Here is a 22,563-nt window from a genome sequence, read left to right on the forward strand (position 1 = left end):
CTTGATTAAGTATAATGCTGTCAGAATTATGCCGTACTTCCAGTCCAAGGAAGTAATGAAGGAGTCTCAAGTCTTCCATCTTTAATTCTCTAACTAGATCTTTCTTGCATTGATCTATGAGATGATCATCACCTGTTATTAGTAAATCATCAACATACAGTGTCAAAATTACCATATCCTCTTTCTCCCTTTTATAATATAGATTTTGGTTGCCTTCATTTTTGGAGAATCTTAAGCCAATGAGATACTTATCAATTCTTTCATACCAAGCCCTTGGAGCCTGTTTAAGCCCATAAAGAGCTTTCTTGAGCCTGCAAACAAAAACTTTAGGATCATGAGTTTCAAATCCTTCATGTTGCTCCAAATATACTTCTTCTGTAATCTTTCCATTTAGGAATGTTTATTTTACATCCATCTGATGTACTTTCCATCCCTTCAATGCTGCAATAGCTAGGATTGCTCTTACATAAGTGTATCTGGCAACAGGAGAAAAAATTCCTTCATAATCAATCCCCTCTTTCTGAGAGAATCCCCTGGCTACAAATCTAGCTTTATATTTTTCAATGCTACCGTTTGCAACATGCTTTATTTTAAAAATCCACTTGGAAGAAACAACAGATTTTCTTTCAAGTCTTGGAACAATTTTCCAAACATCTTTTTTCATAATAGATTGGTATTCTTCTATCATAGCATCTTTCCAAGCTGTATGTTTAATAACATTTGAAACATTGGTTGGTTCTGATTTAGACAAATCATTCATGTTTGTTGTATAACTAAAAAATCTTTTGGGTCTTTTGCTTTCTCTGATGGTTTTGGATGGTGCAACAAAATCTTGTGCTTCCTCTACTGTCTTAATGGCCCAAAGTGGTCTTTTCTTAGAATTTTGAGTTTCTTCAATGTTAAGATTTTGAATTTCATCTTCAATTTCTTCCTTTTTCTCCCTTTGAGACTCAAACTCAGTATTTCTTTCAGAACTAGGTAAAGGAGAGGGTTCTTTAGAACTTAGGGCCCTTTTGAATGCTAATTCTTCTTCAAAAATTACATCCCTACTAAGTTCAATATTTTTCTGTGTTGGTATGAAAATCCTATATGCTTAAGATGTTTCACTATACCCTACAAAGATAGCTTTCCTCCCAGAGTGTTCTAACTTAGTTCTCTTTTTTTTTGGAACATGGATATATATAGGGCACCCAAAAATCCTAAGATGACTTATATTGGGTTTAACCTTAGTAAAGACTTCTTCAGGAGTTTTATCTCTAAGGTAGGAGTGAGGACTTTGGTTTTGAATATAGACAACAGTACAAGAGGTTTCTGCCAAAAGATAATATTCTAGATTTTGATCAAATATCATAGCTTTTGTAGCTTCTATAATTGTTCTATTCTTCCTTTCTGCTACCTCGTTTTGTTGCGGGTTATAAGGAACAGTATACTCCCTCTTAATTCTTGTTTCTTTACAAAACCTTTTAAACAAATCTAAGGTGTATTCCCCTCCATTATCATTTCTAAGAGTTTTAATTTTATGTCCTGATAAGTTTTTAGTTAAGGTTTTAAATTCTTTAAATCTCATTAGGATTTCTTCTAATTCTTTGCATTTTAGGAAGTAAATCCAAGTTTTCCTAGAGAAGTCATCTATGAATAGAATATGGTACCAGAATCCTCCCAAAGAAGGAACAGACATAGGTCCACGTAGATTCGAGTGGATTAATTCCAAAACATTGTTAGTTTTTCTAGTGCTATCATGAAATGGACTTTTGATGTTCTTACCCAAAGCGCATCCTTTACATATGCTTCAATGATCATTATTTAGTTTAGGTAAACTAGTAACTATCTTCGCCATAATTGATAAAGTTTTGAAATTTAGATGTCCTAACCTTTGGTGCCATATTTCATTTATATCCGCAACTTCGTGAATTAAGGCTTGAATAGGTCTACTAGGTTCTGAATTTAATTTATACAAATACCCTTTTCTTTGACCAATCAATTTTGCTTTCTTAATTGAGGAGTTCTTAGCCCAGGTTATTACTTTACCGTCCATGAATGCAACATTATGTCCATCATCTTCAAGTGTTGTAACCGAGATTATATTTCTTTTTATTCCTAGTACATAGAGTACTCCTTTGAGAAGAAGAGAATTTCTTGATTTTAGTTTCAAGGTGCAACTTCCAATTCCTTTGACGAAACGTGCTAAATTATCACCGATGGTGACTTCGCCATTAACCTTTTCAGATATAGAGTCTAGTGCTTCTTTGTATCCTGTAATATGTCTAGATGATCCAGTATCAATCACCCATGCTTTACTTGAGACTTCATTTGACAGTGACGAATATAATACATGATTCTCAGGATCATAGTGTCATGTCCCCACTCTAGCTCAGTCTAACAGAGACATGTGAGTTAGCTTATTATGGGGTCTTGTAGGCTGACAGGGTTGGATAGAGACCCAGTATGGTTATTCAGTGTTGGGGACTTGGTTTTTTGGTGGGTATTGATAAGTTGGGTGACATTCCTTGTTTTTAGGAGGCAGTTCCTACATTTATGGGGTTCATTCCTACTTTTTAGGAGGTACGATCATGCCCAAGGCTGGGTTTCCATGATATGACCCTTTGGGTTCAGTTTCAGAGGGATAGGGCTTGTTTCCTAAATTTTAGGAGCATCCCTAGATTTTAGGGATGAGACTGCCAGTAGATCCTTGATTTTCGACTTCAATCACAAACAGGTGACAAGATGATTTTATGGTTTGTGATGTCAGTTGGGTAGTTTGTGGCTATTTGGGTTATATTTTTAATATTTCCTAAGTGATTGTTGTTATGTTAAAGATATGGGCTAGCTGGGATAGGATTGAGTTGGATCTCAAGGGATCTTGCAGAACTGGTTTTGTAATTGCTGTTTGTATTTGGCCCTAACCCAAAAGGCCTTACAGTTGGGCATATTGCATGTGATCAGTTATTATATGAATAAAGAGTCGTGATTTGGTATCAGATCTTGCATTATTGTTGCTTTGTTGTTGTGCTTCCGCGGTGTGGTTATTTGCTGGAGGCTAGGACATCACCTTTGGGGATTCTCCTGCCTTACACTGCATCAATTGTGAAGTTGTTAAGTATGTCATTGGTTTGTTAGTGTAACCCAAGATATACACTTATGGGTTGCGACGATTCAGCTTGTAACCCCTCGAGATTTATATATGTACTCCCTCTAATGGAATATATCGTGATCATTGTGTATTCAGTTATAGTGTCTTGTAGAGTCTGAACACTTGGATGTAAACTTAATTGGCATTAATGAAGAAGTTGGAGGTTCTCTGATATTGCATTGTTTTTGTTGTACTACATTCCTTGTTATCTACACTATGCATTAATTCACTTTACTCGTAGTAGTAAACTTTTGGTGTCGTTACCGATACATACTCGAAAAGTGACAGTGATGGTGAAGGCGAACCATGGTCCAACCAATAGACTACGGTGCAAGTAGCAACCAAGAGCACAAGGAAGACCAACAACTCTTCGAAGGTGAACGAGCATTATCAGACTTCGTCAGTTTTCTGTAGGTGTTGATTGAAACTCATGTTAGGAGGGAAGCTGTGCTAAAGAGTTGTTGGAAAGTGTCATGTCAAGTGCCCTTAGAGTGAGTCCTGCAGTAGACCGATTGATGTGCCATCTCCCTTGACTATTCCCACAAACCTTTCTTGCTTTCTAGAAGTGTTGGGAGGAGGCCAATTATAAAAACTGAAGGCAACAAATTCTCCAAGCTTACAATGGCAATTGATTCCAAAGCAATAATTGAAGGGAAGAGGAGGAACAAGATGAAGATTGGAGGCAACAGTATGATTAAGCTTTTCGAAGAGAAATAGAAATAAAAGAGAGCACTGTATTTATTACAATTCTATCATGTTGTTGACATGCATTGTTCATAATTGATGAGTTAATAAAATATTGGGTATTCTTATATATATCATGTGTTGTTTCATTTTCACGCATAGAAGAAGGAATTCATGCCAAACCTGCTAAACAAAGATAAAAATAGAAAAGGATACATAAAAGATTGTGAGGCTATTTGGAGGACTTTGTCACTACAACAACAGGTGGAACAAAGGAGATGGTTGAGGAGAGTTGCTGCAGAAGGGTTGGTAGATGAAAACCAAGCTAGTGTTGCAAAAGGTGAAGAAACTGAAGGAGAACACCACTAGGAGTACGATAGAGAGGAACATTGTAGTTTTTGAAGGACATGTCACCTAGCGAGTGACGAAAGTCGGTACTTAGCAGCTGCACCTTTTAGTTGATCAATGATTTATTATACAAAATGGGACTCGACTAAGTATTGAGGTGATGTGTAATGGAGGGGGAACTACAAGGCATTCTAAGCGAGGCACATGAATGGCTAGCCGAAGGACATATGGAACTAGATAACACAACATGGAAGGCACTTCTTGCAGGATTGTGCTATGGCCTACCTTATAGAACGATGACACAGAGTGGGTCGTAAGTTGTGATACTTGTCAGAAAGCGGGGAAACCACCGTAGAGAGACTTCATGCCGCTTAATCCTTCTCATGAAGAAGAGCTTTTTGAGCATTGGGGCTTCAAATTTGTCGGACCTTTGAAGGCAAGTAGGGCTCAGAGGTGTTAGTATATAGCAAAGTGGGCAGAGGCATGAGCTTTGCTAGACAGCTCGATAGTGAGTACATCGAAGGTCATATAAGAGCAAATCATTACAAGGTCAATGACAGAGGAGGTCCCTTTGTGAACCATGTCATTTGATTGCTTGTGACAAAGTTCAAGACTTTTAATTCGTTATCAAGTCCATATTATTGCCTAGCCAATAGCCAAGCACCAGCTACAAACAAGACTTTGGTGTCAGTGATATATAAGTCATGCAAAGTAAAGCAAGTTGATTGGGAGAAGTTACCATCTGCACTCTGGGTATATCGCACAACCTACGAAGTAACGATCGAACAAACACCGTTCCAATTGATTTTCATACAAGAAGTCGTTGTCTTTGTAGAGTTCATGGTTCCGAACCTCAAGATAGGTATTGAAAACCGATTGGGGGATATGGAAAGCTTTCAAGAGAGATTGTACAATTTAAACAAATTGGATGAGTGTCAAATGATGGCATAGTGGGCAGTTGAGGTAGCACAACAAAAATGCAATGCATGGCATGACAAGCACCTCAAACGAGTACGGTTCACCCTAGGGAAACTAGTGCTGAAATACTACGGAAGCAAGATCAAGCTTGGAAAGTTCAAGGTAAAATGGTCAGATCCATACAAAGTATGGAAAGTTGGCAAGATCAAAGCTATCAAACTAAGAATGTTGGATGGACGGGAGGTCCCAAAGGCCGTGAGTAGGTCTAAGCTGAAGCCCTACAATGAAAGGTGAAGACAACAAGTAGGGTGACCCAAACCAGAGGATGCTACTATATGACGTAGATTAGGAATTATTAAAAAAAATGAATAAAATAAAATAAAATGTGTGTATATTAAAAGAGAATTGATTGCATGATTGTATGTATAGTGGGTTGTACCATACAACAATGTTGCACAGGAGCCACCGCATGGTGGGACTATGTGGTGTGTTGGTGACCATAACACGTGGCAACTATGGGGCATTGTACAATGATGCCACACTGTTTGACACAGTGAAGTCAAACAACTGTGTGCTGAAAATAGCACACCGTATAGCGAAGAAATACAGTCACATGGAGACAAAAACAAGACCATACTAAGATTGTTTGGATGCCATAACAAAGGCACAGTATGGTGGTCCCACTTTGTGCGATAAAATGGAGACCCACCATGATTATATAAATCACCATACGAATTCAAAGCGCAGCAATTGTGCTGCTTAAGGAGGATTTGGGGAGTTTGAAGGAGACCAGGAAAAAAGAGACCGTATGGTGCTAACAAATACCATGCAAAGATCAAACTTCACAGTGACTAAAGGACAAAAATAAAATGATGACAACACTCTATTTTTCAAAGCTCCTGCCAACGTTGGAATTCATATTCCAATACCAATGATCATACTTGAAATAATACGGGAGCCGCTAGCTGTAACTACAGGGATAAGATTGCACTCAAGATGTTTTGGGAAGGAACATTTCATAGTTACACGAACAAAGGGCAAACAACAAAAGGAATAAGGGCATGGTATTGACAAAAATATCTGTGGGACTTCGACAAATGCATTTTGTCAAAAAATACATAGAATTGCCAAAATTAGTTATGGAGGAAGCTTGTATACCCTATTCATTTTTTCTCCTCTTTTTGCACAAAATGACATCAAATTAGACAATTATGGATTCTGCAGGAAAACGACATTGGAAGCTACAATTGCAGTTATAATCCAACAATTCAAGCATGGATAAGAATGTGAGCATGTTGCTATCCAGAATAAAGGTTGCAGGCAAGGTAGAAGCAAGGTCCAAGAACAACAAGAAATCAAGAACAAAGGTGCAAATGACTGCACAGAAAGACATCATAACACTGTAGCCAATGTCATTTGAGGGATTGAATGGATTGGAGCACAAAAAATGGTGGCATGAGATTTCTGATGACAATTTGATAATGCAGAGCCTAAAGAAAGCAGGTCAGTGGGCCATTCAGATGCCCGTTCTTTGCATTTGTAACTACAAGGGTCCCCTTTGGGTGATGATATGCTTTTCAACAGATTCTCACGATCCAACATATTTTGAGTATTTGGGGCGTGACTTGAATGTTTCCTTTACTACCACAGAATTTACTAGAGTCTTTGGCATACCTGGCAAACATGGTATAAAGATTTGTTTGAAGGCAAGGAAGATGGTGAGGGAGACAAAAGAATACTAGGTCAAAACGGTGTCCCAAAATCCTACACCCCCAAAAATGGACTCGGTGGCAAAAGCATCAAAAGGGTGAGGGATGAAGAAGTCCATTGCCGAAGGGGCTTGGAGATGCATTATGGATGTGGTGAAGAGTCAGTGGATAGGGTTGAGCTACGCCTCAAAGTTAGCCCTTCCTCAGATTGTCTTGATGAATGGACTCATGAATGGCCTTGTATATGACTGGGTGACACCGTTGGCAATGAGAATGTATGAGTTTATGACGTTGCAACATAAAACATTTTACATGCCGCATTATGTCATAGTTCTATTTCTTGATGCCACACAAAGAGCTTGAGGTGAAGCTTGAGGGCACCCTTACGCATGTCGAGTTCCCTTTAATGTATAAGAGGCACTTGGATATAGGGACGACACCAACGAGGTAGAAGAGGCAATAACATGTTGTCTTCGAGTTTGAGTCTGAGGCCGTGGATTGTGGGAGAAAGGCTATGTCAGAGAGCTCTAGTGCTTCTTAGATGGTGAGAGTCAGGTGGAGGATGAAGCTATAGAGTCTTCAATCGTTGGCATGGTAGAATTTACGTCTAGACCCACATTTGTGCTGTTTACTCGACATCTTTTGTATGAGATGACAAACTTGACACCCTTGACATGAGTAGGGTTGGTGATCGTGACACCTATTCCTTCCTTCGTTTAGATTGAGACACCTGTGAGTATGACACCTATGACATCTACAATAGTTGCACCCCTAGAGTTGGTCAAGGAATCTTACACAGTAGTGGAGGTAGTGGAACCTAGGGCTGAATTGGAGTTGCCTAGTGAGTAGTTTGCTTGGCGAAGATTTGCAGCTGTAGAGACACAAGCAAAGATATAGTCGAGATAGAGGTGGAGAGGATAGAGCCTATGAGTAGTGGTGTGCTACCAAAAGTTGAGACACCAACGTTAAATTCTTATTTGTTACCTTGCTAGTGAACCCTCTTAACATTCTTCAAAAATGATATCATATAATATCCAATAGGTCTATGACTTGATGCTTTGTGAGCATGCATTTTAAGAATTTTAGTGGTGTCACATGGGCATGTGTCCGCTCTCCCAATCCCTTGTTTCCATCTCCTCCTTAGGTGTTCTAGGGTTGGTGGGGCGTCCCTTGGCTATCATCTCCAAGAAACAAAATTAAGAAATGCCTTGGAAACTTGTTCCCACTTTAGGGGATCAATTAGGGGTAGGTGAACGACCCAACACCTAGACAACTTAATAGTCTAATGCAGAGAAGCAATAATTTGCAAAGAACTGCGATTATGCCTCATTAATCATGAGTAGTGGGGCCAACCTCTTGAAAAATCTAAATTTATGAAAAAATATTGACCCAATTTTCAATGGTCTGTTGCAAAATCCTATAAAAACCTATAATTGATAAAATTACTGAATCCATTAGACATAGGAATGTTTCTAGAAAAAAATCAAAGTCAGTGCTAAATTAGTGTGGAAACAATTTTCTCTCTGATCTTTGGCAATAGAAAGACATAAGAGTAGGAGGACAATCTAGAAGCATCCAGGATGTAAGTGCAATCTTGCATCACCCAAAAATGTTGTCTGATTTTTCAGTAACTCCTATTTTGGGTAAGTGAATGGCACAACGACTAGAAAACTTATTAGTCTAATGCAAAGAAGCAATAATTTGCAAAAAATTGCGATTATGCCCAATTAATCATGAGTTGTGGAGCCAACCTCTTAAAAAATTCGAATTTATGACGAAATCATTGACCCAATTTTCAATATTTTTTAGCATTTAAATTGCATTAAATCATGTTAAAATCCCTAAAAAGGATTAAAAAATGTGAGAAAATTCTTGCAAAAACCTATAAAACCCTAGAATAATTGATAAAATTACCAATTCACTTAGAAATAGGAATGATTCTAGAAAAAATCAAAGTCAATGCTAAATCAGCATGGAAACAATTTTCTCTCTGATCATTGGGAATAGCCAAACATAAGAGTGGGAGGACAATGTAGAAGCATCTAGCGCGTAAGTGCAATCTTGCATCACCCAAAAATATTGTCTAGTTTTTCAATAAGTCCTATTTTGGGTAGGGTTACTATTTTTGATAAGATTACTATTTTTAGCAGTTTGTTCGTTTGAGCACGACTTGTTCCAATTGCGTCCACCAAGGTTCATTTTGGATATATAAGCCTGTTGGTACAATTTCGTGGCAAGATCGAGTCTGATTTTGAAGATATTGAATTTTTATGTTTTGGTGGGGTGGCTCAAAACATTGAACTCAATTTTAAAGTCCTCAGAGGCTCTAAAAGGGGGCCGAACTTTCTTGGGTAGTGCTTCATGAACACAAGGGTATAGAGTGTTTTGAGAGGTTTTTGAAAGTGGTTATAATAGCAAAATATAGTTCTAAAATATAATCCCTTCAAACACTCCAATGAGTTCTAAAATCTGTTTGGGGGCATATTCTTGCATATTCCAACGTAGGAAGAAACAATATAAGTATGATCAACCTTAGAACGAGGGGTTACGATTTTTCAGAACTTTCTAGGGTTGATAAACTTCCCAATATAAAGCTGATAAATAGGGATTACCTGGGGGGAGTTTTTATGGTGGATATGATGGCTTTGGCTTGCAAATTATTGTAATGAAATGCCCATGTGGCTTTTTAAATATTGTAATGTCATTTCATTGAAGACAATAAAATTCAAGTGTTCCTATCATTGCAATTGTTTAGTTCTTGCAATTTTTTTGTTTATTTCTCTGTCGTGTTGTGTGTTTGGGTAAGGGGAGTACCCTTCATCATAGGAGCAATAGTAGTCAACAATCGAATTTGAAAGGGCAATCATTCTAAATTGTAGGGAATGTATTACATAATGTTAAAGCAACTGATGAATTTGTTGTAAATTATGGTTTCAATATGACCAAAACTCTGTGAGCGCCCCACCCCATGGATTCTCATGTGAACAAGTTCACAATCAGTATATAACTTATAATTAAATAATAGTTATAATGTAGGATGTCGGTTTGGGTTCGGTTCCAAGTTTCAGTACGAAAAATTGGTTCGCTAGTATGACAAACTTTTGCAAAGGGGTTTGTGTTCATTATTACAAAAACATGTAAAGTGTGTGTGTGTGTGTGTGTGTGTGTGTGTGTGTGTGAAGCCTAGAAGCATGAGTATCATAAAAACATTTAAACACCATAAACTTGTAATCATAGCATCATGAATCATGATCATACCATCATAACATCATATTGACATGTTCTCTAGCATCATGAATCATGATCATACCATCATAACATCATATTGACATGTACTCAAGCACAACATCAAAGATTCAAAACATTAAAATGTCAAGTGATAAATTGCAACATCAAGTTCAAGTATCATTGTTTCAATTTCAACTAATGGATTAAAATTTTATTCATATTCTTCATCATCCTTTTTTCTTCTTCTATGTTGGCATTAGGTAAGGCCGATGGGATCAGCTGCACCAATAATATTATTGGTGTCAATATATTCAAATTCATTAAGTGCAAGCTGAGAAGTGGAAGCCAAGATAAGCGTTTAGAATCCATTGTTTAAGGTTGTGGATGTAATATGGTGCCTAATCAAACTCAAAGGTTCATTTTTCCCAACTTTTATTCGTGCAATTTCTCCACCATGTATTCAAAGGAAATGAGAGTTGTTTTCTATATGCCAACATATTCTAACCCTAACAGTGGATGTCAAAAAATAATTAAATTTGACAACAAAATCAAGTTGATTGCTGATTTTGACCATCTGTTTGGTGGTTCCATGTTTACCACATTGGTCCGCCTGAGTCCAAACTTGGTGTGGTCTGATTCGAACCACTGCCTTGTGGGTTGGATCTTGTCCAAATTCATAGGCGGACCAGACCTAAACCACAAACTAGTTCGTACTCGCGGCTGGTCCAGGGGCCCTTAGGGGCAAACTAGACATCCTAGGTTATAATCCTAAAATTAGTTTATAATATTTTTATTTTAATATATAATTAATATATCCAATTTTTAATATATATGTGTGTATATATAATTTTTCGTTTATAATCAAGGTTATCCCAAGTGTTTAGGATGAGGATGGGGGGACGAGTTTCCAGGACGACAACTTTTCCTACGTAGTTTGGGGATGACAAAAGACTATAAATATAGGAAAGATTTAAAATATATAAGGAAATTCGCATATGTTCATTACATTCATATAAAAGCATGGATAAAGCATGCCATTTAAACATCATTGGACCTTAACATACAACATTTCTATAGACAAATTCAATAAAAAAACATGCATTCATTATTCGGAATTCATTGTCAATAGCAACAAGAACAATAACCTACCTTCCAAATTGCGACACATTATTATCATTAAATTTTGCTATAAATGATCAGTGTACACATTACAGGCATAGTGTTATTTGCACAAGAGTGCCAGCACATGATGATCTCAGTTACTTTGTAGCCAGTTAATATTTGATCCCAGACTTAGACAACTATTTGGTGAATGCCCTCTTTAGATAGTCTGATAAATATTGATCTCAGTTACTTCATAGAGCTAATATCTGATATCAGGTTAGGCAACTATTTGGTACGAGTATCACATTTGATCCTGGCTTAGAGACATTTAATTTAGAAACTAGCTGGATATACTTGATTTCTCATTTCTGTGCTCACAGACTAGAGAAAATTTTAATTTGATGCAAGCATTTGCTCCTTTATCATGTGCAGTAGTGATTCAATCAACTGTGCATCTTTCTTGCTATTTTAAGTTATGTGAGGTTTTATTATTGAACTCTCAAGTGATTTCTCTGTTGTACTGGCTATTAGAGTGTTTAGTATTTAGCATTTAATTTTTAAAAATATTTGTTTGCAGGACTGCTTTGAAGCAACTGAAACAAGAACAGATTAAGAAATATGAATATTGCTTACCTTGTAAGCGCTCTGTCTCTCTCTCTCTCACACTCACACGCACATATTCTGTCTCTCTCTCTCTCTCTCTCTCTAAAGACTTAGAACAATATTTTCTTTAGATGCTTAATACCTTGAATTTTGAGATGAAAATTAAGCAGGCAATTGTTTCAGACCTAATTTAACACATGCTATAGTGTCTTACACCAGTAGTGCTTACACCAGTCATGTCAAGAATTGCATTTAGTCAGTGGAAAAAAGGCCAGCTACATGTTGTAATGTTGGAGCAGCCAATAACAACTTGCAAATACAAAACACTCTACAAAGAAGCAATGTGCAAAATGAGAAATATCTGAAGTATGTAATGTAAAATCAAAATGTACAAATGAGCTTTGTTTATAAAGGCAAGCAAGAAGATGTGAGAAGGTAGGATTGAAACTCTTACTAGCTCTCTAAGTATGAAACAAATGTAGGACTCTACTATGGGAGACTTGGTGTGTGTACACGCTTGATGAAAGATAAGTCGGGTTTTCACCTCTCATGAACTCAAAAGATTGATTTGATCAGTCTCCTATTTTGTAGCCAATTTTGTCCAATTCAAATTAGATTAACTATATGAATATATTATAACATATTTATCAAATAGAAACACAATTAATAATACTTAAATTGGGAAACAATACCCAAATTGGAAATAATGCAATTACTTACAGTTATCCCTCTATATTCAGCAAAGAATAAATATTGCATTCACAGATTTATACCATAGTTCCACACCTAGATTCACTTATTCTAGGCTGATAACGGTAACCTAGAATTTTGCTCTTGATCTACTTTTCTCCCTTTCCTTGAAGTTATCATTCGATGCTCAAACCTACTGGTCATAACTCATTGGTGAAGAGCATATTTAAAGATGAAGGTACAAATTGTTTAAAGGTCTGGCACCCTATTCAGGGTGTTTTGCTTTTTAGGGGTCCCATAGGCCGCTTTGGCCTCATGGACATTATTAAAAAATTTCATTCATTTTCTAATTGAATCCCTCTCCCATTTTATATCTTTTCTTGTGGGAGGGGAAAAAGTCACACCTTTTATTAACATCACATTGTATACAAGAGATGCATCCCTTAGCTATTAATCACTGCCATTTATATGTTGTTTTTCTGCCCCTTAATAATTTTTAATTGATCACAGTTGTCCCTTTTAAAATAATCATTGCCATTTATAAGTTTATTATTTTGGGTTGGCCTCAAACAGGTTAATTTATCATCTTAAATTAATAATTATGTTTACCTTTCTTTGGTCATCCTTAATATCCTTTCTTTGATGAGGTCAGTCCCCCCGTAATTTTTAATTTCCAAGTTTGAGTATAAACAGAAGCTGCAATTGGTTGTATTATTGTCATTTTTGTTGTGTCTGTTTTCTTATGTTAGGGGGCATGACAGTCTGCCCTTACCAAGATTACTCGTTCACAAGCAATTTTAAATTGTCAGAAACAAAGATTTTGGTTTCTTCCAATTTAGCATCTTCCATAGGCAAGTTTTTGCACACTACTACAGAATTTGCCAATTTTAATTCATTGCCTTACTCTGATTGCCCAGAGATAGAAGGAGATAATATAGATTGTTTTTTGACTGAAAGCGGATGAAATTCTGGCTGAAATAATGTTTTCTTCTGGCAATTTACAAGTTACAGAGCTTATCATTTAATATTGTTTCAAAAAGTATTGGTGATATGCTAGGTGCCATGACATCTTCTATGTGACAGCAGCTAGAGGCAACCCACAGCCTAGATGACACAGAAAAGATAGACTGAGCTTTCATAGTACTAAAAACAAGATGTATCCCTTCAACATCCTAGTACCTGTTACTTGAGTGAGTTTTGCATCATTTTTATAAGCACCATTCGATACATCACAAGTTCCTCTTTGAAATATACAATGAATGCATATGTCAGTTGTCTTGCAATTTGTAAATCCGGCAAAATGCACATTCACATAACATTATGTTGTTGTAAAATTTTTGCAACTAGCTGGAGTTACACTCTGATTTTGCAGGTTCAAGATGTAGTCACATTGTTCCCAATAAATTTTGGAATGTATCCTTCTCGAGAGGCTCCCTAACTTAGAAACATACTCTCAAACGCCCCAGGGATATAGTCTTCGAATGATTGGAGGTTGAAGAAAGCTCTATGGTCTTTAATTTAAGCTGTGTGAAGAGATTCAAATGATTGGAGGTGGAAGAAATCTCAATGGTCTGTAACTTAAGCTGTTCAAAGAGTACATCAGGGTCCCATAACTGTTATTTCATAATCTTTCTGTATTCAGATTTTCAGTTGATCCAGGAGTCAACAAAGGTAGTAGTGCTGTATGTCCTTTCCAAAATTTGCCTAAATTGCATGACATCCAAGGAGAATTGGGAGACAATCTGTCGTAGGCAACCTGGATTCTCCTATACAGGGCACAGTTCCAGTAGGGAAAGATGTCTTATTTCCTGGAATGAAATATTGTGTAACCTTGATATAACATAGTTAAAGGCTAGCTTATCAGGTGATGCGTTATACAGGTATTAATGCCACTGCTATTTTTGATTTTGAGTTTTACCAGTACATCATTCCAAAGTTTGCAAATCTACTGGAGAGTTTCATCTCCAAGAGAAGTCCAAGAACCACAAATATCTTCATATCAACTTTCACAGAGATTTACATGAGTAGGAATGAGTAAAGTGCATTCTGGATGCAATCACTCTTTTCTTAGTTCTGATGGTATGTCGACTTTACAGTTGTGAACATTTTTTTTAAATATCATGAGCAGATGCTAAGGGCAAATAGCTGGAGCATTGTGATGTTTTTTAAAACAGCTTTCTTTATAGGGCTTTACATCCACAAATGGTTAAGAGAAGTGTGCCGTTGAACTCAATTTTATCTAAGAATGCGGACTTTGCATTCACAAATGGTAAAAGAAGTGTGGTGTTGAACTTAACCTTATTTGAGAATGTTTTTAGAGGTAAAGGAGGCAAAATTGTAAGTCAATACAGATCTGTCCAAGGAATCTTTAGAGTCTGATAACATTTATAATTTATTCTCTGGACCTGAATGATGGAGCTCCTTTGGTATTTTCTCTATCAGATGTTTTTCAAGAGTTTGAATAAATAAATACACCATCTTGATAAAAATTCTGGCTGAACACATTAGACTACTAAGTTGTCTATTCCTTGTGCAGTTGGCACTTAACAATAGGTTATCTTAGTGAAAATAAATGAAAATACACAAGAAATGGGATAATATTCTTAGATCTTGGACATAATGTGCGTTCTTTTTGGTTATACTCCATTATTCCCGTTACTTACAAGTTAGACAAACTTCTCTTTTTTAGGCAGAAGCTCTGTCCATTTACAATCTAATATAGGGTGACATTCAGTTCTGAGCTTGCCTTTTTCTTCTTTCGCTGTTTCTGCATGGCCTTTTTCACATATATGTTTTGTTTCTTCTTGATGATATAAAAATAATTGTATTTCTGAGTTGAAAATTCAAAATTGTAGCTTCAGAGTATGAATTCTCTTTAAGCTCAATTTCCCCACAAAATTTCTTTCCAACTCAGAAATGCTCTCACAAAAATGGATTATGTTGGTCTAGCTAGTTTCAGAGTGGACAAGATCTCCTTCAATTTAATTTCCTGTCTTTGAAGACATATACATTCAGTTGCTAAATTCTATTTAGCTATTGTAATAGCAATCTGACATAATTTGAAAAACTGAAACAGACTCTTATCAGCCTCTGAAGGAGGATGAGATAGAACAAGATAAAGTTGTTCAAATTATGTATCCTATGGAGCCACTGGTTAGTATACAACAGCCACTTTACAACATCCACTTTGTTACTAAATGAAAGTCCCAGTTACATGGTAGCCACTGTGAATTATATAGCTAATGGTTACACTCTTGTTTCTGATAGAAAGTCTTAGTTAAATGTTAAGTTTTGGTTGTTTGTAACATAAATTGTGAATTTTACTGTGCAGATTGTGTGCGAGTTTGACTGTGAGTTTGATGAGATTCAGGTGATTATTCTTCCTGTTCAATGGACTTTTTGGCTGATCTATGAGTATTGATTATCTGCTCGGCTAAGGGAATATGTGATTTTGCATATTTGTGGATGCGCTTTCTGATACGGAAGGAGGGATTTATCTAAATTTAACATCTGTTGGGATTTTCATAATATCTTTGATTGATGATATGATTGTAGTTTTATACCATTGTTGAGTGTTTCAGTTTGATGATTGATCTTTTGGTAATATCAAAACAGTTCTCGAGCTTTATCTTGAACCATTTTAAGGAACTTGTATTGTATAATTTTGAACAGGAATTCACTGATAATCTTGTTAAAGAAGAAGCACTGCAAGCAGAGCAGAAGGAAGAATTTATGGTATTTTGAAATTTTCTTTAAATGCTGGAAAAATGACTATTACTACTGAGGTTATGGATCTTTTGTTTTTTGTTAATAACTGAATACGGTTGATTTTGTTACTAGAAATTTGTGAGGGAGAGGGTAACTGAATCGAAGAAGAAGCAACGTCAGGTATGCAGATATTTCATTCTGTGAGATCATTTATCCAAGGATACATCTTTTGTGATTTTAAACTAGCAGATTATATATTTTTGTTTTGAATGATAGTATAAGTCTTCTACGGTAGCTTGCATCCTTTTGGACTTTGAGAACAGCATTTACATATTTTGTGTTTTGCCCAAGCAAGGGAGGCAAGGAAGAAAGCTATTGAGGAAATGAGCCCCGAGAGTAAAGCTGCTTTTCAGACTATGCGCTTTTACAAATTTTATCCTGTCCAGATCCCTGGTACCCCAGATATTTCAAATGTCAAGATATTGTTCTTTTTTCTTTTTTGAATCTTGACTGCATTTCTAGCACCAAATTTCTCTGATTTTGATCCTGTCTGATTTTGATCTATTTTTGCTCAATTTTGCAGGTGCCATTTATTAATAGGTATTATGTTAAAGCGCATGCAGTCCTGTAACATGAGAACTTCACTTTGTTTCTTTTTTCCATCAGTCAAGTGCTATTAAGTTAATAGTTTTCGAATTCGGTCCCAGTGATACACTTGATTTTTTACTCAGAAGAGAATCTGGTACTGTACAGTAAGTATGGAAGTAGAATTTTGGAAATGGCCAAGAAGTTGTTCTCTTGCCTGTGACAGGATTGTGACTTTGGCTGGTCAAAAGTAGGATTACATTGTAGGAGAGAAATGTTAAGGCAAACTAGTGTAGTTTTGCCAACCATGCTCTGATTTTGAGTTTCAGAGGCCCATTTATTGTACTAACCATAGTAATTCAATTCACTTGAGTTAATTATCATACAATACTGAATATAGTCCTTGATCTTTTTTTCACTTCCTAAGGGTCCGTTTGGTTCGTGGAATTTTAAAAACTCAGATTTCTACAAACCTTGGTTTAGCCAAATCAAGGTTTTGCATATCTTCATTCCGATTTTTGGAATTTTAATGAAACTGTTTATTTCACTGGGAAGATGCATATGAAGTGCGTAAGCTTGGAGTTGAAGGCAAATTTCAAAAAGTAGTCCAATCTATTGTTTTTACACTCCTTAAAAAACAAAACCAGGTTTTGATTTTCAATTCTTGCTCGCTAGTAGGAAGTTGGAAAACCTGGTTTCGAGGCAAAATTGGAAGTCTCGAATGCCAATTCCTTTTTGGAAATTTTGAAACAAACGCACAAATTTTCAAATCCAAGTTTTGAAAAAGCCAATTCCTGTCATCTTCCAGGGACCAAACGGACCCTAAATGGTTTTGTTTTGGCATCATTTGGATTCCTTATTTTGTCATTCCATTTTCAATGTACTCAACTTGCATCAAAGCAAGTGCCCGGGTATCTACTATTAATTAAGAAGCCATATTTAATTTTTGAGCTAATATAGGAAACCAAGCATTGCAGGTACCACTCGTGGTTCTTTTAATATTAAATTTTAATCTAAGCAGTTGGTCTTTTCGAAGGCAATGTCTACCACAATCATTTCAGTATGAACTACTCCGTATTACAAACTCCACCACAATGTCACTTCATAATGTGCTTCATTGTACTTTTTGTAATGAAGCTTGACTCCATTCCAAAGTCCACTTCTTTTTTTTTCAAACGAGTGTCTCGTATACTTTTTACCATGATTGGTGATGCTAGCATGACATCTCTTTCAGGGCCACGTGTTGACATGGAGCTATGAACTAGCGAGGCCACAAATGGGGACCTCATTCGTTTATTACAAAACCCAAGTGCAAACTTGTGAACACATGGGATTAGCGAAGACACAAACCCGCAATCACAATGGTCCAGTGGGGGTTTGAACCCAGGTGGTGACAACACCATCACTTAATCAACATACTAATGGGTGAACTCTAATTCCTTCACTGTGTATTTTTGTAATGCGCTTCATGGTATTTTTGTAATGAAGCCTAACTCCATACTAATCATCCTATTAGTGTAGAAACTCCGGTATATATGTTCTATGAATCACTAGAACTAAAGGTGTTAGCATATATAATTTACTTGAGCTATCTAAAAGGATACTACTAGCAATCACAATGTGCAATGGGCATGTTGATAGGGGTACAATTAGTTAAGGTAATTAGCTTTATTTTATGTTGTTTGAAGTACACAAATAGATGCAAACAAGTTGTCGATTGCTTTAAAAGTAACAGAGTAATCTATTTAAACTGAATGCCATTCCAAATTTGTACCTTATGCATAGCAAGAGGTGCCAATAGAGTATGAAGGAAGGGTCCTCAAAACTTGTGACATTGCATGTAGATGATCCTCTTTGTGCTACTAGTTAAGGTAAAAAGGTGTTGTTGTTGATGAATCATAACTAATTTAGAGTAGGTGTATAACCACTAATGAATATGCAAACAATTAAATTCAATAGATTATAACAATTGTCACATACTTGGTGTAGAGCAATAAAATGCAGGTTCGAGTTCAACTTTGGTTTTTACGGTTTTGACTTATCATATATTTGATCAAATCTATTATCAAAAAATGACTTCAAAGCATATCATGCCTAAATATCCTATATCTAATGAGCTTGTAATGATTTAGGTATTTATGAATGCCACTTGAAAATCTGTTGGATTGTTAGCTTTAAATTATTTATGCCCTTGAATGGACTGCCTTAATAACTTTGAGTGAGTGCACATAAATTATTTTGCAGCCTACTAAATTTACTTTTGCCAATCTGTAAGTTAGTTTGTTGTTGCTGGATAAAAATATTGAACTATCGACCCAAACAATGTACTCCAAATATTCTCTGGTTTTCTTTGGGCATTAAAGATTTGAGTTTAAAATTCTTTAATGCCCTTGACTTTGAGTGAATATTCAAATACATCAAGTACAAATATACAAGTAGTCCATATGATTGTGTCCACATGAACTACTTTCCAGCCTACTAAATTAAGTTTTGCCCACTTGTAAGTTAGTTTGTTGTTGGTGGCTAAAAAATATTGAACTATTGGCCCCTGCAAATATCCTTAGCAGGTGCACCTTGTTTTCTAGTGTTTTTGTACTCTCCAATACTATTTGATGACTCAAATATTATTCTTCTCAAGGTTTTGGCACTTGGGTTTTGATTGTTCTTCAAATAACTCTGAGAATGTATGTGATTTTGTTGGTATCACAAGGGCCCTCAATGTTCCCACAAGTTTTTTAGAAAAACCTAAGATCTAAAATCTCAGTGTTACCATATTTGGCAATGAGTGGAAGCTTGTCAACTTAAATTTATTCTAAAATAAACTTTATAAGGATAGGTTTTAGAAAACTAAACTAAAATCCTAAATGAATACTTGTTGATACTAATAGATGAATTCCACAATGTTAAATTATATTTTGTTTCACTTATTCTATATCATGACTATAACAAAATAGATGCAATCTTAGAGGAATATTTTAGATTTTTGAATAATAAGTCATTCATCAAAAGCAGTTAATAATGCAGTTTAATAAACAACTATTGGTTGAACTTAATTCATAAATAAAGGTTTCATACTAACTACACACTAAAATTTACAACTAACTTATTTACTATTTTGGTAGTTTTTGAGCAACAATTTCAAATTCCTGTTTACAAACGAGAGAGGTCAAGACTTTTAATTGTTTTCACTTTCCGAATATGAGTCCGAATTTAATCCCAGTCAAGTGTCCAGATTTATCTTCAACAATGACAAAAAAATTGATGCACAACCTTAAGGCAATTTAGAACTTTTTAAAATGCAATTTGATACAACATAACAAAGACAACATTGACATGGACCCCAATGAGGAAAAAGACCACTTTTAAATTTAATCTCAAAATAAGCTAAGCACTTAGATTGAATTAAATAATCTTCAAGCACATGTCTGTCATCATTCGCCTTTGTACCATATTCTAGGAATCTTGAAACAATGTCTTTCAGATCCTCCTTAGGTGTTGTGGATCACTCCATAGATGCCAAATTAGCAATAGATTTTATTTTATTTTCAAGTATTGTCCCATTCTAGCTTGGATTCCTTGAAACCATGTGCTATTATTAGAAATCTTCTATGTCAATATGCCCTTGGTTGGTGCCTTCAACCATTATCTCGAGTGATATAATCTTTGTTGAAGTTGGAACTCACTTAAGATGGTACTTAATCTTTGGGATCTTTAATAAGTTCTTAGTTCTCATAGGTTATATTTACTCTAAATTTTATAAATAAATTAATTGCAAAATATTCTAAAATTATTGCACTAATTTCACCTCCACATCATAAGCAATTTCGTCATTAAATTACATGCCAAAATCTCCTTTTGGACTGAATAAATCTAAGTCCTATGCAATCTCGAAAGTTTGACCAATGTAGGAAATTTCAAAACTTTTGGACACCTAAAAGAATTTAAATTTAGGATTTTCAAAATCTTTTGAAACTTATGATTTTTGGAGGTTTATGTAACTTAGAATTTTTGGAAATATTTTCCAAAGGTTTTCATTTCCTTAAATTTAAGGCTTGCCAAGAATTTTGCTATGACATGAAAAATATAGAGAATTCCATGAAGACAATGAATCCCCTAAACAATTGTTCACAAAGAAGATTTCTTTTTAAAAAAAAATTCCTTTCACTTAAGACCCCTTCATAATAATGTATTGATTTCAAAACTTTGTCAATCTGGGCAAAACTTAGCCCACTTAGGCCAACATGACTTCAAAGGCAAAAATTATGTCAAAAACTATGTAAAGGTGTAATTCACAACAAAAAGCAAAATAGAAGCACCAATTATCAAAAAGCAAAATATGAAGCAAGAAGAGGGTTCTTGTTTCAACCATGATTAAACCATGATAATCTATACCTAATTAACATGAACACAACCTTGTTTGAGAAAATCTAGGCATATGCCTTTTAATAGTGAAATTAATTTCATTAATAATCAATTCAAGGAACTTCAAAATAACATAAATTAAATTAAAAATACATTATAAGGAATAAATGTTATTTGACCAACAAAATCCACTAAGAATATCTTTGTGATAGTCAATGCTTATTGTATTTTTTTTACTCCATCAAGATCTTTTATATGTCAATACACACTGAGCAAAGAATGGTAAATGTTGGACTAATGATATATTTGATAATAAACTCAAATATCTGATTTTATAATTCATTAGATATGTACAATTTATTTAATTTTTGTTCATAGTGTTAAAAAAATTAGAATTTTGTAAAATTACAAAAGTTCCACCAATTAAGACAATTATATCCCATACATCAACTACCTTTTCCCTCACCCATTTATACTCTTTATTACTCTTCATGTAGTGTTCAATTTCACATACATTATCTTAGTTGGAACTTTAAGAGTTATTCAATAAAAATCAAAATCCTCTAATATGAGATGAAATAAAAAGGGAAGATTTTATAACAAATTTAAATTAAAAAAGAAATAATAGTTTTTAAATTTAAGATGGAGTCTATGTAGAATAAAGGTAGGTCAATCTTCTAAATACAAGAATAAATAAATAAAGTGAAAATTTCATAACAAATTTGAATAAATAAATGAAGTATTTTGAATTAAGACGAATTGTATATAGAATTAATTAAGGTTTATAAACACTATCAAATCAAGCCTTGAAGAAATATATGAAGAAAAATAAATTAAAGCTTCAAATTATGCAGGAGACATGCTAGATCATTTAAATAATTCTGATCAAATAGGTTATTTGAAGAACTATTATATTATTCAAACAATATAAATATCTAATTCATAAATAAAATGTAATTCTTGCCAAATTTGAGTCGTTAGCTCTGCTGTCGTCGGAGCTCGATGCCCTAGTCGTGGTTGCTAGTTGACTCATGTTGGTTCCCTGCTACTGCCTGCGTGTCGTGCGCTAATCCATTTTTATTTCGTCATACCTCTTGTCGTTTCTAACCCTACTCAAGCATCTGCGGCATTTGTTGAAATCCAAAAACTTGCTGCTTCGAATGCGAGTGTTCTTCTGCAATTTCGGTCTATCCTGGCCTTGTACAAGTCTGGCGGACTCGCATTGAACTCGAGGGTTATTAGGGATTGCTCGCCTTTTGTTGGTGCTTCTCTTCCAGCCGGTTCTCTTGCACCTTCTGGGGGAAGGGTTTGCTCACCTCTTGCAAGTGGTTCTTTGGCGGCTTCTCCTACTGGATCTGCACCCTCTGGCAGTAGGGTTGCCACTTATGTCAATGTGGTTGCCTTTGAAGCAGGGCTTCATGGTGTCGCTCACATTGATTCTGGGCTTCCTTGTCCCCATGTTGCTGTCCCTGTAAGTGTCTCCAAACCTATGAA

At 35.5% G+C, this 22,563-nt stretch overlaps 1 protein-coding gene across 2 annotated transcripts in view; it reads left to right on the forward strand.

Annotated features, from left to right (window-relative positions):
* LOC149543035 (protein HEAT INTOLERANT 4-like) overlaps positions 1 to 17,125 on the forward strand; it is a 77,939-nt gene extending 60,814 nt beyond the window's left edge. Inside the window, exons 8-14 of one of the 2 annotated variants that reach the window (XM_089797968.1) lie at positions 11,699 to 11,757; positions 15,491 to 15,567; positions 15,746 to 15,784; positions 16,087 to 16,149; positions 16,255 to 16,302; positions 16,473 to 16,595; positions 16,706 to 17,125. In XM_089797968.1, coding sequence (XP_089654094.1) covers positions 11,699 to 11,757; positions 15,491 to 15,567; positions 15,746 to 15,784; positions 16,087 to 16,149; positions 16,255 to 16,302; positions 16,473 to 16,595; positions 16,706 to 16,753 — 457 coding nt within the window. In that variant the 3' untranslated portion in view covers positions 16,754 to 17,125. The remainder of the gene's footprint in view (positions 1 to 11,698; positions 11,758 to 15,490; positions 15,568 to 15,745; positions 15,785 to 16,086; positions 16,150 to 16,254; positions 16,303 to 16,472; positions 16,596 to 16,705) is intronic. The other variant, XM_089797969.1, reaches the window with a different exon arrangement.
* The last annotated feature ends 5,438 nt before the right edge of the window (positions 17,126 to 22,563 follow it).

Source organism: Cupressus sempervirens, chromosome 8, assembly GCF_028749045.1.
Source record: "Cupressus sempervirens isolate cs-2001-9-10 chromosome 8, ASM2874904v1, whole genome shotgun sequence".
NCBI lineage: Eukaryota > Viridiplantae > Streptophyta > Pinopsida > Cupressales > Cupressaceae > Cupressus > Cupressus sempervirens.